At 42.5% G+C, this 15,332-nt stretch overlaps 1 protein-coding gene and 1 long non-coding RNA gene across 5 annotated transcripts in view; one reads left to right on the top strand and one right to left on the bottom strand.

Moving 5' to 3' along the window:
• Positions 1 to 2,569: 2,569 nt before the first annotated feature.
• LOC131423445 (uncharacterized) lies at positions 2,570 to 12,563 on the bottom strand. The gene is made up of 3 exons (XR_009225045.1): positions 12,285 to 12,563; positions 8,158 to 8,273; positions 2,570 to 3,688 (listed from the first exon to the last, which is right to left on the bottom strand). It is a non-coding gene; the product is annotated as an uncharacterized LOC131423445 (long non-coding RNA).
• A 292-nt stretch (positions 12,564 to 12,855) lies between these two features.
• The window catches only part of Mtmr14 (myotubularin related protein 14), a 46,863-nt gene continuing 44,386 nt past the window's right edge, over positions 12,856 to 15,332 (top strand). For 2 of the 4 annotated variants that reach the window (XM_046425662.2, XM_046425661.2), the window contains exons 1-2: positions 12,860 to 13,134; positions 14,370 to 14,518. In XM_046425662.2, the coding sequence (XP_046281618.1) occupies positions 12,979 to 13,134; positions 14,370 to 14,518 (305 nt within the window). In that variant the 5' untranslated portion in view covers positions 12,860 to 12,978. Of the gene's footprint in view, positions 13,135 to 14,369; positions 14,519 to 15,332 lie in introns of all 4 variants that reach the window. The other 2 variants (XM_058572967.1, XM_046425663.2) reach the window with 2 other exon arrangements.

Genomic DNA, 15,332 nt, shown 5'->3' with positions numbered 1-15,332 from the left:
GTGTGTATATATATATATGTAAAAAGGTCAATAAGAGCAGTATGTTATGCATCAATAACAGCAACAGCTTTTCCAGTCCTGGAATGAGTCATCTGAACAAAATTGTAGAGATATCCAATACTAGGATGGAGAGATTCTTGATGCTATCCATGGGGTGGTCAAAATTATCCCTATCTTTCTCTGATTTGTTTAAGTCTGTGTGTGTTTTGTATGTGGGGTACTGGAGCTGAACCTACAGGACCTCTAGTACTGAGCCACATCCCCAGCCCTTTCTATTTTATTTTGAGACAGGGCCTCACTGAGTTGCCCAGGCTGGCCTTGAACTTGCAATCCTCCTGCCTCAGCCCTCTGAGTCACTGGGATTACAAGCATGCACCATCACACCCTGCTCCCATCCCGGTGATTTATAAGGATCAGACTTGAGGACTCCAACTGGGCCTAAAACATTCATCTCCAGGTCAGAAATAATCAGAGTGGGGCTTGTTATTAAGTAATCTACCAGACAGGTCCTTGATTAGCAATACAAGTGAAATTCCACCAGACTGTCTCTGGGGATGCCATTGAGCTATTAAATTGAGGGCATAAATCAGTCTGGCCAGAGAATGAATTCCCTCTCTCACTGAGGCAACTGTCCTGAGAGAGATGTTCCCTGGGGAACTCAGCCTCCTGGTTCCTATTTTCTGTGGATAAGATTCCAGAGGCACCACATATTGCCAAAGCACCTAAACTACTCTTTTTCAACATTCCACCTACCAAATTCAGCTTCTGCCTTCCCTGTGAGACTGAGAGAGCAAAGCTCAAGGATCTCCCTAACCTTGGTCAATATTGATTCTATGAGCCCTACACAGTGCCTGACATACAGTAGCACTCCATAGATACCTGAAAAATTAGTTGATTGTTAGATCACTGACAATGTGACCATTCAGTTGCCCCCAAATTGTATCATGTATACTCAAGGTATTTAAAATTCCCATTGGTCAGATTAGAACCAATGAGAGACTATATTAGGCCATTTTCTGTTGCTATAACAAAATACATGAGGCACATGCTTTATAAAGAAAAGAGACGTTTTATAAAGAAAAGAGGGAGCTGAAAGTCCAAAATGAGCTGACCACATCTGATCAGTTTCTGGGGAAGTTCACTTGGCTGGGTGACAATACAGGAGAGAAACACAAAGAAAACCAAAGGGATTACATGGTGAGATAGGAAGTCAGAGAGAGGTCAGAGGAACCAGTCTTGTTCTTTTAGTAACAATCCACATTCATGGGAACTAACTGAGCTCCTGCAAGAACTACATTAAGCTGGGCATGATGGAATAGTCTGTAATCCCAGAAACTAGGGAGCCTGAGACAGGAAGATTAGGAGTTCAAGGCTAGCAAGGGCCACCTAACCAGACCCCGTCTCAAAATATTAAAATGGCTGGGGGTGTAGCCCATTGATAGAGTACCCCTGGGTTCAATCGCCAGTGCAGGGGAGGGAGAGAGAGAGAGAGAGACACACACACACTATATTATAGCCCCCAGTGGTTAACCATCTTTCACTACTAGTCTCTGCCTTTTAAAGGTTCCACCACCTCTGGAAACCACATCTCTAGCACATGAGCCTTTGGGTGATGCTATGGTTTGGATATGGTTTGAATGTATCCTCTAAAGGTTCATGTGCTGAAATTTAATCCCAACATCTTGAGGTATAAAAAAAGTGGAAATGGGCTGGGGCTGTAGCTCAGTGGTAAAGCACTTGTCTTGCATGTGTGAGGTACTGGGTTTGATCCTCAGCACCACATAAAAATAAATAAAGATGTATTTAAAAAAAGAGAGAGAGAGAGTGGAAACAATTGGCCTATACCATTTAGAGGAAGGCTTTGGAAGGTGATTAGGATTAGATAAAATCATCAGTGTGCAGGTCCCATATTGAATATTGGTGGCTTTACAAGAAGAAGGAAGGGCCCGGGGCTGTAGCTCAGTGGCCTGCCTAGCACATGTGAGGCACTGGGTTCAATCCTTTGTCCCACATAAAAATAAAACAAATAAAATAAGAGCATGTTTTCCATCTACAACTACAAAATGAAAAAGGAAGAAGGAGAAGAAAGGAGGAAAGAGAAAGGAGAAAGAGGAGGAGGAAACCGGGTACGGTGTTGCTACCTGTAATCCCAGTGATTCAGGAGGCTGAGGTGGGAGGATCACAAGTTCAAGGCCAGCCTTAGCAACTTAGTGAGACCCTGTCTCAGAAAAGAAGAAATAAATAAAAAGGACTGGGGATATAGCTCAGTGATAAAATGCCTCTGGGTGTTTAGTCCCCAGTATCAAAAGAGGAGAAGAAAAAGAAGAAGAGTATGTGTGAGGCACTGGGTTCGATTCTCAGCACCACATATAAATAAATAATAATGGTCCATTGACAACTAAAAAAATAAGTAAAAATAAAAATTAAAAAAAGAAGAAAAGGAACCAGAAGACACACACACTCACACACACACACACACACACACTCATCTTCTTTTTTTAAAAATATTTATTTTTTAGTTGTAATTAGACACAATACCTTTATTTTATTTGTTTATTTTTATGTGGTGCTGAGACACATGCTAGGCAAGCACTCTACCGCTGAGCCACAACCCCAGCCCCTCATCTTCTTTCTTGCCATGTGACATGAGGATAGTCTGAGCCACCTTGGAACTATTCCAGCAAGAAGGCCATCGCCAGATGTAGGCCCTCGACCTTGGACCAGAAGATGAGCCAAAACACAACACAAAACAAGACAAAACAAACCTCTTTTCTGTATAAAGTGACATAGTATTTTGTGTTTGGAAGACAAAAGACAATGATACAGAGCACAAACCGTATTCAAATCCTAGCAGGTTTAAATATTGTCTGCCAGTCTTTGAGGGTTTACCTGGAGCATTGACTTCTGTTCCTTTGGTCTCCTTAGGCCCCAGCTCTGAGGTTGTGGCCTCATCACTGCTGTTCCTCTATACTAGATTGGAATCCTCCTTCCTTCTAGAAAGCAGCCCCTTGATCCTGGTTGTTGTCTAGAGGGTTGTTGTCTAGAGAGTTGTCTAGAGGGTTCCAAATATCACAAGCACATGCATGAGGTCTTTGTAAAGTCACACGTGTCATTTGGGATCTGGCCACTCTGTGTTGGCACTGTTCCACCCATAACCCTATAAATGTCCATTTATGACTAAACCCATTTAGGCTTCAGGAACGTGTTCTTCCACATTTCCAAAGAAACGATGATATCACATTCAAGTGATTTTTCAGCAGGTCCTTCCACTGCTGATATGCAAGACAGATGCTGTTGAGTGGCAGATCACTTGGAAAAGAGAAAAGACAAGTCAATTAATTTGTCAAATCCCTTCCCTCGGATGGCATGAAATGTGACAGACTCTGGCACAATGAAGCATTTGTTCCCCAGTTGTGTCAGGTGTTCAGTGTCGCTCTGTTCTCCATATTGCACTTCATGGTTCCAGAAGTTCTCACAGATTAATGCTGTATTCATCAGTTTTGCAACTTTTTTTTTTTTTGGTAGCAGGGGTTGAACCCAGGGATGCTTTATCACTGTGCTACATCCCCAACCTTTTTGTTTTATTTTGAGACAGGGTGTCACTAAGTTGCTTAGGGCCTCATTAAGTTGCTGAGGCTGGCCTTGAACTTGCAATCCTCCTGCCTCAGTCTCCCAAGTCACTGCAGAACTGTAGGGACAGAACAACAGAAAAATAACTAATTGGTTAATATCAGATCGGGAGTTCTTTTGTGTAAGGATTAAGGCAAAGGAAACTTCTTTATGAATTAAAACAGGCCTATTTGGGAAATTTGACTATTATTTCTCTAATCCTGATTTCTCAGAAGGTCAAATAAATAGCTTATTTTCAGCTCGGTGACTTAGCATGAGTGACTTCATTTTCTTTTTTTCGTTAATTTTTTTTAGTTGTTGATAGACCTTTATTTTATTTATTTACATGTGGTGCTGATAATTGAACCCAGTGTCTCACACGTGCCAGGCAAGTGTGCTACCACTGAGCCACAACCCTAGCCCGACTTCATTTTCTTTTTTTTTTTCTTTTCTTTTCCCCCTCATTACTGGGAATTGTACAGGGATCTCGTACATGCTGGATAAAGGCTCCACCACTAAGCTACATCCCCAGCCCTCCATTTTTATTTTTAATCTGGTCTGTTGGGGCCCAGTGTAGAAGCTTAGTTCTATTTTGGCCTCCTATAATTTTGATTTAACATGATAAGCCCATGATATAATTTTCTCTTTCAAAAACAAAACTACCCAGGCTCAGTGGCCCATGCCTGTAATCCCAGTGACTCAGGAGGCTGAGGCAGGAGGACCACAAGTTTGAGGCCAGCCTGGGCAACTTAGCTGGATCCTGTCTCAAAATTAAATAAAGAATAAACTAAAAAGGACTTGGGATTTGGCTTAGTGGAAAAGGAAGGGAAGGAAAGGAAAGGAAAAGATGGAAAAAAGAAAAGAAAACTCAGTAATGAACTTGAGCATTCTTTGGTGGAGATAAGTAAGAATGAGGTCTGATATCCAGTGGTCAGAAACTGACAAAAACCAGTGTGGTCATAAATTTTGCAAGTCCACTGGAATTTCCAGGTCACAAGGGAAACTGGTCAATCTAGTCTTTCTAAAACCTCCCACAGTACTGTTAGATTCTGGAAACCTGTTCCTTTTAGCAGATTCAATTTCTTTCTTTCTTTTTTGTTTTGTTTATAGTACCTTATGGTATCAGAGATTGAACTCAGCGGCACTCAACGACTGAGTCACATCCCTAGCCCTATTTTGTATTTTATTTATTTTGTATTTATTTATTTGCTTCACTTTTGCTGAGGCTGGCTTTGAACTCACAATCTTCCTGCCTCAGCCTCCCAAGCCACTAAGATTACAGGCATGCGCCACTGTGCCCAGCTAGATTCAGTTTCTAATGTGATTTCTGTGTGGCATTTGACTCAGTCAGTAAAATCTATAAGCCTCTATTTTGACACTCTGCAGCCAATTTGATTTTTATGTTGTCAGCACCATGCTAATAAAAAACTTTATCCATAGTTGGATCAGATTGAGGACTTCTGAATCCTGTGAGCAATTTTTTTGCTGTGGATCACCCCACCCCACCTCCAACTTGCAATCCTCCTGCCTCAGCCTCCCCAGTTACTGGAATTGCAGGCATGTACCATCCTGCTCAGCCCTGTGGTCAATTTTATCAAAATCAGAAAATGATGCACTAGGAATCACATAGCACCACCTATGAAGTTCCGCTGAACAAATCTTAAACCTGAATGTATTCTATTCTAGGGTTAATATCTGCTTGATAGACTTTACAGGGGATAGAAAAACAAGATGACAATGTGGGATGCAAAAGTCACAGGTAGAAAGTGCCAAATCCTGGGGAGAAATGATTCTGTTTCTTCAACAAATAAGGATAAAAAGGAAAAAAAAAAGTAGAAAGAGAGAGAAGAAAAACAGTGGGTGAATCATGGAATAAAAGAGTTATGAGACATATCCAATGCAACATTTAGATCTTGTTTGGATTCTAAAATTTTTAAATTTATATTTACATTGATGATGATGATGATGATGATGATTGCAATCCTGGGAATTGAACCCAGGGGCATTTTACCACTGAGCTATATCCTCAGTCCTTTTTATTTTTAATTTTGAAACAGAGACTTGCTAGGTTGCTAAGGCTGACCTCTAACTTGTGATTGTTCTGCCTCAGTCCAAGTAGCTGGGATTACAGGTGTGCACCAATACACCCGACTTTGGATGGGTGCCGGCTCTGGTGCTTAGGCTTGTGGACAGCCTTCTTGGCTATTGTCACTCCCTTCTTAACACTTGATCTTAGCCAAAAGGCTGAGAAGCGATCACACTCCCTTCTTAAAACAGAGTTCTCAGGGGCTGGGGCTGTAGCTCAGTGGCAGAGCACTTGCCTAGCATGTGTGAGGCACTGGGTTGATCCTCAGCACCACATAAAAGTAAACAAATAAAATAAAGGCAGTCTGTCCATCTACAACTACAAAACAACAAGAACAACAACAACAAAAGAGTTCTCAGCCGGGTATAGTGGCTCATACCTATAATCTCACCTACTTGGGAGACTGAGGCAGGAGGATGGCAAGTTCAAAGCCAGCCTCAGCAATTTAGCAAGACTGTCTGAAAATAAACAAACCAACAAATAAAAAGGTCTGAGGATACAGCTCAGAGGTAAAGGCCTCTGATTTCCTTGCCTAGTATGGGTGGGGGGCTTTTCTTCATTACGGAAAGGTTCCTTAGTAAAAAGGCAAGCCAGAGAATAAAAAATGAGAGAATGAGAAATGATATTTGCAATACATAAATTTCAAAAAGGGACTCATAACCAGAATATGCAAATGTCATCTACAAGTCAATAAGAAAATACATCACGTGGGGGCAGGCCCCAAATTTCTTAATAAGACACCTATAGCACAAGAGTTAAAACCAAGAATCAACAAATGGGACGAATTCAAACTAAAAAGTTTTTTCTCAGCAAGAGAAATAATATGCAAGGTGAATAAGGAGCCTACATCCTGGGAACAAATTTTTATCCCTCAAACATCAGATAGAGCTCTAATCTCTAGAGTATACAAAGAACTCAAAAAGTTAAACAACAAAAAAGCAAATAACCCAATCAACAAATGGGCCAAGGACTTGAACAGAAACTTCTCAGAAGAGGTTATACAATCAATCAACAAATACATGAAAAAATGCTCACCATCTCTAGCAATCAGAGAAATGCAAATTAAAACTACTCTAAGATACCATCTCACTCCAATAAGAATGGCAGCCATTATGAAGTCAAACAACAATAAGTTCTGGCGAGGATGCGGGAAAAAGGTACACTCATACATTGCTGGTGGGACTGCAAATTGGTGCAGCCAATTTGGAAAGCAGTATGGAGATTCCTTGGAAAGCTGGGAATGGAACCACCATTTGACCCAGCTATTCCCCTTCTCGGATTATACCCAAAAGACCTAAAAAGAGCATACTACAGGGTCACAGCCACATCAATGTTTATAGCAGCACAGTTCACAATAGCTAGAATGTGGAACCAACCTAGATGCCTTTCAATAGATGAATGGATTAAAAAATGTGGCACATATACACAATAGAATATTACTCAGCACTAAAAAATAACAAGATCATGGCATTTGCAGGCAAATGGATGGCATTAGAGCAGATTATGCTAAGTGAAGTTAGCCAATCCCTAAAAAACAAATGCCGAATGTCTTCTCTGATATAAGGGGGGTGACTCAAAATGGGATAGGGAGGAAGAGCATGAGAAGAAGACTACCACTAAATAGGGAAGAGAGGTGGGAGGGAAAAAGAGGGAGAAGGGGAGTTGGACGGAAGATGGAAGGAGAACCTCATTGTTATACAGAATATATATATGATGTTGTAATGAGAAAAAGAAAAAAAAACTGTGTCACATTAGATTGGATAGAGAGAAAGGATGGGAGAGGAGGGGAGGAGTAGGGAGGATAGGAAGGGCAGCAGAATAGAATAGACATTATGATTGATGTATATACATTCCATATATGTATTATATATCAAAATACATTCTGCTGTCATGTATGACTAAAAAAAATAAAAATAAATAAAAAAAAATACAGATAGGGCTGGGATTGTGGCTCAGTGGCAGAGCGCTTGCCTCGCTTATATGAGGCACTGGGTTTGATCCTCAGCACCATATAAAAATAAATAAATAAAATAAAGATATAGTGTCCAACTACAACTAAAAAGGAAGAAAAAAAATACAGATAACCCAAATAGAAAATTGAGCAAAAGATGTTAAAGTGCTACTCAAAGGAGTATGTTTAAATCAGCAGTAAATGTGGAAAAGGTGATCAACTTCATTAATCAGAGACATGCAAATTAAAACCAAAATTAACTATGCTGAGAGAAGCCAGATGCAGAAGAGTACACATTGTATGATTCCATTTATAGGAGAGTCTGGGGATAGAAAGCAAATCAGTGGTTGCCTGTGGATGGGGATCAGAGGGGTTGGCTGGAAGGAGATTCAAAGGAACTTTATGGGAGGTGATAACAAGTATTCAATATCCTGAATGTGGTGGCAATTTTATAATTTGGCAACACGTCTCAACATGTACCAGTAGAGTGGGTGTATTTTATCATACATACTCTGTACTTTAGTAAAGTTGATTTTTTTTTTTTTGGCTGGATATAGTCCCACGTGTCTGTAGTCCCAGCTGCTGGAGAGCCTGAGGCAGGAGGTCTCTAAAATTTTTAGGAGGTATCTAAAATTAAAAATAAATAAAGTTAGTGTTTTATAAGCCCAATAAGATAACCACTACACTCTCACCAGAGCTGCTAAAATGAAAATTACCACATGGTGGCAAGATGCAAGCATGTGGGACTAGAAATGAACACAACCTCTGGGGAAAACTCTGAAAAACTTATACACACATTAGCCATCAAATCCATCAATTCCACTCCTTGGTAGATACCTAAGAGAAATGTCTATTTAGGCTTAGGCTTAGCAAAAATATCTACAAAATAACTCATAAGATCATGTAAGGATGGCCTTAGGCTGAGCCTAAGTAACTCCATTTTAAAACTCCAGTTTGAAACCTGTAGTCTCAGTAGGCATGCCTAACAGAGCCCTCCAGAATGGCCCTCAGGTACAAACAAGTCACTTCTCCCCACCCTGACAAACTCAGAGTGAAGTCTCTGGCAGGCTGTCCTTGCCAGATAAGAGGGAAAGGCACCCACTAAGAGGGAAAGGCAAAAAGATCAGGGTGGGGACCACCAGGCCAGATGTTTTAACCCCAGGGTAAATGACATCACTAAGACACCTGCTGGCAGCTGATAAGGATTGAAAGGGGAGTCAAAAGCTCCAAAATTTGCTATAAATAATGGAGCAAATGAACAGACATTCAGCCAGCTGACACTGATGCACCCAAGCCTGAGAGCCTGATGAGGACCAGGACTAACATCCCAATTCTTCTCATCTGCCTACACCTCTGTATTGTTCTCTTGCTCTCAAACTCTACAGCAGCCTCTTGACTCTGGTGAGAAATGGATTTCTCCATATGACTGCCTTCTCAGCCAGCTGTCAGCTCCACCCCAGAAGAGGCCTGCCTTGGTTCCTGACCTGATCATGGCGGTCTGAGTAAGTGTGCATCTGCTGGACTTAAAGCATAAGGCTTGAGACTTTTGATCTGACACTTGAACTTAGCAAGCAGAGGGAATGTCTGTCATGAGCCTTTCATGATTAAATGTGTTTGCAGAACTTAGAATTAATCTAAAATTGTTTGCTGTGCATTGATTATGTCTATTGCAGTGCCTAGCATTAAGGATTGTCGTTTTCTTGATTAAGAACCTATAGAGTGAATTATATTGAATGATTTGAGTGAATAAAGCATTGACTAGGACAGAAGCATGTGGACATTCTTTATTTCTCCGCCTGGACAGCATAAGTCGCACCTTTTGCCCATCATGACAGAGCATTATTATTATATTATTATTATTTTGAGACAGAATCATGCTAAGTTACACAGGCTGCCCTCCAACTCCTGGGCTCATGCTATCCTCCTGTCTCCCAAGTAACTGGGACTATAGGTGTGTGCCATGTTCCGGGCTACATTCATTTTATTCATTTTGTGCAATGCTGGGTTTCAAATGTAGGTCCTCTTGAATGACACCTGTACATTTTACCACTGAGCCACACACCCCAGCCCTAGATAACTTTTTTTTTTTTTTTTGGTACCATCGTTTGAACTCAGGGGCACTCAACCACTGACCCACATTCCCAGCCTTATTTTGTATTTCATTTAGAGACAGGGTCTCACTGAGTTGCTTAGTGCCTCATCATTGCTGAGGCTGGCTTTGAACTCACGATCCTTCTGCCTCAGCCTCCAGAGCCGCTGGGATTACAGGCCTGCACCATGGTGCTGGGCCCCACAGAACTATTTTTATTAGCCCCAAACATATAAACTATATAAATGTCCATCAGCAATTAAACAAAAAAGATTGTCATTTTTTTATTCAATGGCATAGCACTGAGAATGAACAACTACCATTACATGCAAAAAATAGACTAATCTTAAGAACATTATGTTGAAGGAAAATAACCAAACACAAAAGAACACACATTATGGGGCTGGGGTTGTGGCTCAATGATAGAGTGCTTGCCTAGCATATGTGGGGCACTGAGTTCAATCCTCAGCACCTTATATAAATGAATGAATGAATGAATGAATGAATTGTGTGCATGTGCAACTAACAGAAATATTTTTACATAAGAATTCTATATAAAAAAGAGTACACATTATGATTTCATTTGACTAAAGTTCAAAAACACAACTAATATATGTAGGAAGGCAGAAAAAGCTTTGTAAACTCAACAAGCCGAAACAACTGTTTACCTGTCCGATATTTTATTAGCGGGACAGTAGTGGCCAGTTGCAGAAGAGAAGGGGGTGGAGAGCGAGAGAACCCGAGAACAGGGTGTTGATATTTATGGGCTCAATGCGGGATGAGGAGGAGCAGGGCGAGTAGGCTGTTACTTCTTCATTGGCCAAGAGTTCGCGCCACTTCAGGGATTGGAGGTGGTGGTTCGCGCGCCATTCAGTGCGTCCTGAGCGCTCTGGGTGCCATCTTTACCAACAATATACACTATTAGAAGTCAAGATAGTGATTATCTAGTTGGGGAATGTGTAGTGACTGACAGTGGACAGGTGTGATTCACGTTTTGCCTTGTTACGCCTCTTGTGAATCTGAGAAAAACTGGTCTTTTAATTATGATTAATGGGACTGTATTTTGACAGCACTAACTCCATATTGAATTTTCTCTGGTAAAACAAGCTTTGAGCCAAGTGGCAGCTGACAGTTTCATTTGATAATCGGTTGACTGATAGCCACAGGAAAACTGTGTGCAATAGTTAATTTCCTGGAACTTTCCCTCCAAAAACTGACACCTAGAAGTTGAGTGAATAAACCTTCTGGAACCATAAATTCCAGTTCCTTCATACTGCTCACTAAGATGCCACTCTGGGGACGGTTATTTTGCAAAAGCATTAGTTGATCAACATCCTTCCTGAGTGAATAAAACAAATCCTTTACTTCATTGCTGACGGCTGGTGGCAATCCAGACCCATTCAAGTGTCACTTTGAATGGACCATTTTGGTTCTGACCATTTTTGGTCCCTGACCATTTTAGATAATTTCACTGTGGATAGTGTTTGGGTCCTTACCAGTGCTCTGTGCTTGAGGAATTTTCTTTTTATCTATTTTGCCTATATTTTCATATATTCCTTTTACTTGTTTTTGCTTATTTTACTTTTGTGTGTCTTGGGTTAAACTGATTCATTTAGTTTGTCAGTTCATGAAAGAACCAGGCACAGAGGAACGCTGCCTGTAATCCTAGCAACTCAGGAGGCTAAGGTAGGAGGCTCACAGTTTGGAGACCAGCCTCAGTGATTTAGCAAGACCCACTCTCAAAATTAAATATAAAAAGGGCTGGAGACAAAACTCAGCAGTAGTGTTGCTGAAAGCTCGTCCTTGTCCCTAACGGCAATCCAATAATAAGGACACGGTTTTGAGAAAAAGGGGAAAGGGTTACTGCTTTGCCAGCAAAGAAGAAACAACAGGGCCTTCTGTCCCAAAGGCTGTGATTCTGCCCATCAGCAGGAACAGGGAGGGGGGCTTTTAAAGAGGTGATTCAAAGGCTAAATTCCACTAGTTTTTCTCCGTTGGAGTTGTAATTCACTTGTTAATTTGGGAGGCAGTCCTTTCAGAGATCTTCTGGTACCATCCCTAAAGTCTGAATTACTTCCTTCCTATAGTGGACCTGTTTTCAAGGATAGCTAAATCTGCCTAGAATGGGGAAGAAAGGTAAACCTGTTTCCCCAGAGGTTAGGGATCGGAGAGATTAGGGAGAGAGGAAGAGAAAGAAATATGTCCACTTAAAAAATAAATTGCAGGGCTGGGATTGTGGCTCAGCGGTAGAGCGCTCGGCTAGCAGGTGCGAGGCCCTGGGTTCGATCCTAAGTACCACATAAAAATAAATAAATAAAGGCATTGTGTCCAACTACAATTAAAAAATAAATATAAAAAAATAAAAAATAAATTGCAGTGGTAGAGAAGCAAGGATTACATTCAAAGCATAAAGTGGACCACGATTACAGACAGTAGAGGTCCCCTGGGTTCAATCCCCAGTACCCCCGCCCCCCCCCCCCAAAAAAAAAGATGGGGGAATAATCCCTTGACAGGGAAGAATTCATTAATTAGGAGAGACTGGCATTTACCGTTTATTGTTGAGCACTGTGGTGGATACATGAGGTTCCAGTATACTACTGTCTCCCCTTTTCTGAATATTTGAAATATTCCATTAGAGAAAAAAAAAATACAGCGCTTTTCATACCTTCTTGATTCCTCCACAAAATAGGGTGTCTTTATAAAATATGGTTGGCCATATAGTGCACTATGCTCATAGGGACGTTGTGAAGCGCAGAGGCAGAAAACTGCTTTATGAAACGCTGTTTTGATATTAGTTACTACTGCTATTATGGTTGCCGAGGCTAATTTGGTGCCTTCCCTTCTCTCTATAATGGTTCATTCCACTTTTCTCCGCTTTCCACCGGTTTCTTCTTACTAGTTCCCGCACTACCCCCTCCCGCCGCAGTCCCGATGGTTCAGCCCGGCTTCCCCGGGGGAAACCCCGTGGGGCGGAGCCCCAGCAGCTGCGAGTGGCTGCGGCCCCCTCCCGGAGACCACTTGGATCGCTCCGCGTCACGGGTGGGCCGGTAGTCGTGGGTAAGGCGCGAGTGCCGGGTTCTGATTGGCCAGGACCAGAGTAAACATCCGGCGGAGTGGGGCGGGGCCGGAAGTGGAAGAAGAAGGCGGCGGCTGAGGCGGTTCGCGAGGTTCCAGAGTAGCAGTCGGTGCCGCCAGGTGCCATGGGCCAGGCTGAGGCGCATTGAGGGGACGTGAGGCTGGACCATGGCTGGCGCTCGGGCCGCCGCCGCCGCCTCGGCAGGGTCCTCAGCCTCTTCAGGCAACCCACCGCCTCAGGAGCCGGGGCTCGGGGAGCTGCTAGAAGAGTTCTCCCGGACTCAGTACCGGGCCAAGGACGGCAGCGGGACGAGCGGCTCTAAGGTGAGCTCGGAGGCACGGAGAACTGGAGCAGACCCCTGTCTTGGGAAGTTAGAAAGGAAAGACTGAGGTCCGAGGGCACAGGAAAGTAGAAGTGGGACCTGTCTGCTGAGGAAGAGGGTAGAGAGGGAACTTCTCCAGGGTCTGGACCCGGAGAGTAAGGGGCGGGCTTAAAAATGAAAAAAAAAAAAAAAAAAAGGAGAAACTAGAATCCGAATGAGCAGCGGAAGGCGGTCTTTTTTAGTTTGAGACTAGGGGTTTGGAGGTCCAGGGTCAGAGCTGAGGGTCCTGGAGCAAAGAGAACTAAGGAATGCTATTATCCTGCTTCTGGTGCCTGGGGGATAGGGGTGGTTCAGGGCAAAACCACCACATCTAAGTAAAAATAGGGAGAGGATTCCTCCAGGTCAGAGGTCAGAATGAAAGGGCAGAACCGAGCCAAGAGATGGACTGCCAAGAGATGGACTGCTGAGTTGCCTCCTTATAAGGTCTCAGCATGACTTAGGCCCATCCCTTTCCTTCCCCTATAGAGCAGGAAGACAACCCACACTCCCTCTCTGTTCCTTTATCAAAAGAAGGTCTCAGTTCCTCTCTTTTTTTTTCCCCCTTGGGATTTCCCTCAGACCTTCCACTGCACCTGGGCTTGATGCCGCTCCAGGCCTTCTGATCACTTGTAAACTTCTTGAGATGTATAGACTTATGTTTTTTCCCCCCAATGGACCTTTCTTGAACTGTGAACAAAGTGAACAGCCTTAGGGGGAGCTGTGCCTTCTATTTTTATAAGGAAATGGTGTGTTATTAGAAACTGTCTGAAGTTCTTACTGATTACAAGGACTAGAGCTTCAAGGTACTAGTCTGAAGCTGGAGAAGAGGGAATAATCTGTCACCAAGGGTAGGTGATGGGTTAGTGACAGGTTTTGTAATCTAGAGAAAGATATTTTATGTGTTGTCATTTCATTTGAAGCTAATGAAAGTTGTGATCCTGCCCCCCAAATGCTGAACACGCACAGTTTTTACATGCAATGTCAATGGGTTTAGGGTCCTTCTTGAAGTATGCCGTGTGGGTTAATGAACATGTAGGGTCTGTGAGCTAGCATCATGATGTCTATTCACAGCACTGAAAAATAATAATAATCACAGAGGCACATGTCATTCTCAGTGACCTCTCCAAGTAAGGGACCACATAAATATGACCCAGAGAACACCAGAATCTTTTTCATGCTTAAGTCTCCTCTGTGCAGGTTGAGCGCATTGAGAAGAGATGTCTGGAGCTGTTTGGCCGAGACTACTGTTTCAGCGTGATTCCAAATGTGAATGGGGATATCTGTGGTCACTATCCCCGACACATCGTGTTCCTGGAGTATGAGAGTTCTGAGAAGGAGAAAGACACGTGAGCATCATGTGACCATAGTATGCTTGTTGGGAGGTCCTGGAAACTCATCCCTGGGGACAGGAAGTTGTTGCTGGGCAGGGCAGACATACTTTCTTGCCATGTTAAGAATAACTGGCATGTCGGGTGTGGTGGTGCATGCCTGTAATCCCAGGAGATCTAGAGACTGAGACAGGCGGATCACAAGTTCAAAACCAGCCTCAGCAATGGCGAGGTGCTAAGCAATTCAGTGAGACCCTGTATCTGAATAAAATACAAAAATAGGGATAGGGATGTGGCTCAGTGGTCAAGTACCTCTGAATTCAATCAGTGGTACAAAAAAAAAGAATAACTGGCAAATTATTCTTGGCCAGTTAAGAATAACTTCAGGGTTCAGTAAATTAAGTTGGCAAGTTGTAACAGCATAGAGGAATTGGGAGTCATGACCCTGGATTTCTCTCACTCTTTCTCTAGAGCTCATTGTCCTGAGACATTACATCACACTTCACCTCTCTGAACAAATTTGGTGTTCTTTTCTTTCTTTTTTTTCCAAGAGTATGAGTGGGTGGTGTGCTGTCAAGACAGGCTTAATAGTGTTTGCCATATGTAGCCCTTAAGAACCTCAAGTTTAGAGTGAGAATGCTTGAGTTTATATCCTGGATGCCCCATTTGCTGGCTATCACTAACCCTGGATAAGTTATTTAACTTCTTTTTCCTCAGTTTTCTCATTGGTAATTCCCTGCCTCATCTTAATTAGTGCTTGCAAGGACCAATTAAAATTCTAGAAAAGTTGCTAGTGCTGTTCCTCATGATAAGTAGTGCTAATTCAAGCCTG

The sequence above is a fragment of the Marmota monax genome, unplaced genomic scaffold (assembly GCF_021218885.2).
Source record: "Marmota monax isolate L192 unplaced genomic scaffold, Marmota_monax_Labrador192_F-V1.1 WCK01_AAM20220418_F8-fsc00028, whole genome shotgun sequence".
NCBI classification, from domain to species: domain Eukaryota; kingdom Metazoa; phylum Chordata; class Mammalia; order Rodentia; family Sciuridae; genus Marmota; species Marmota monax.
This window is presented reverse-complemented; position numbering and strand designations above follow the sequence as displayed.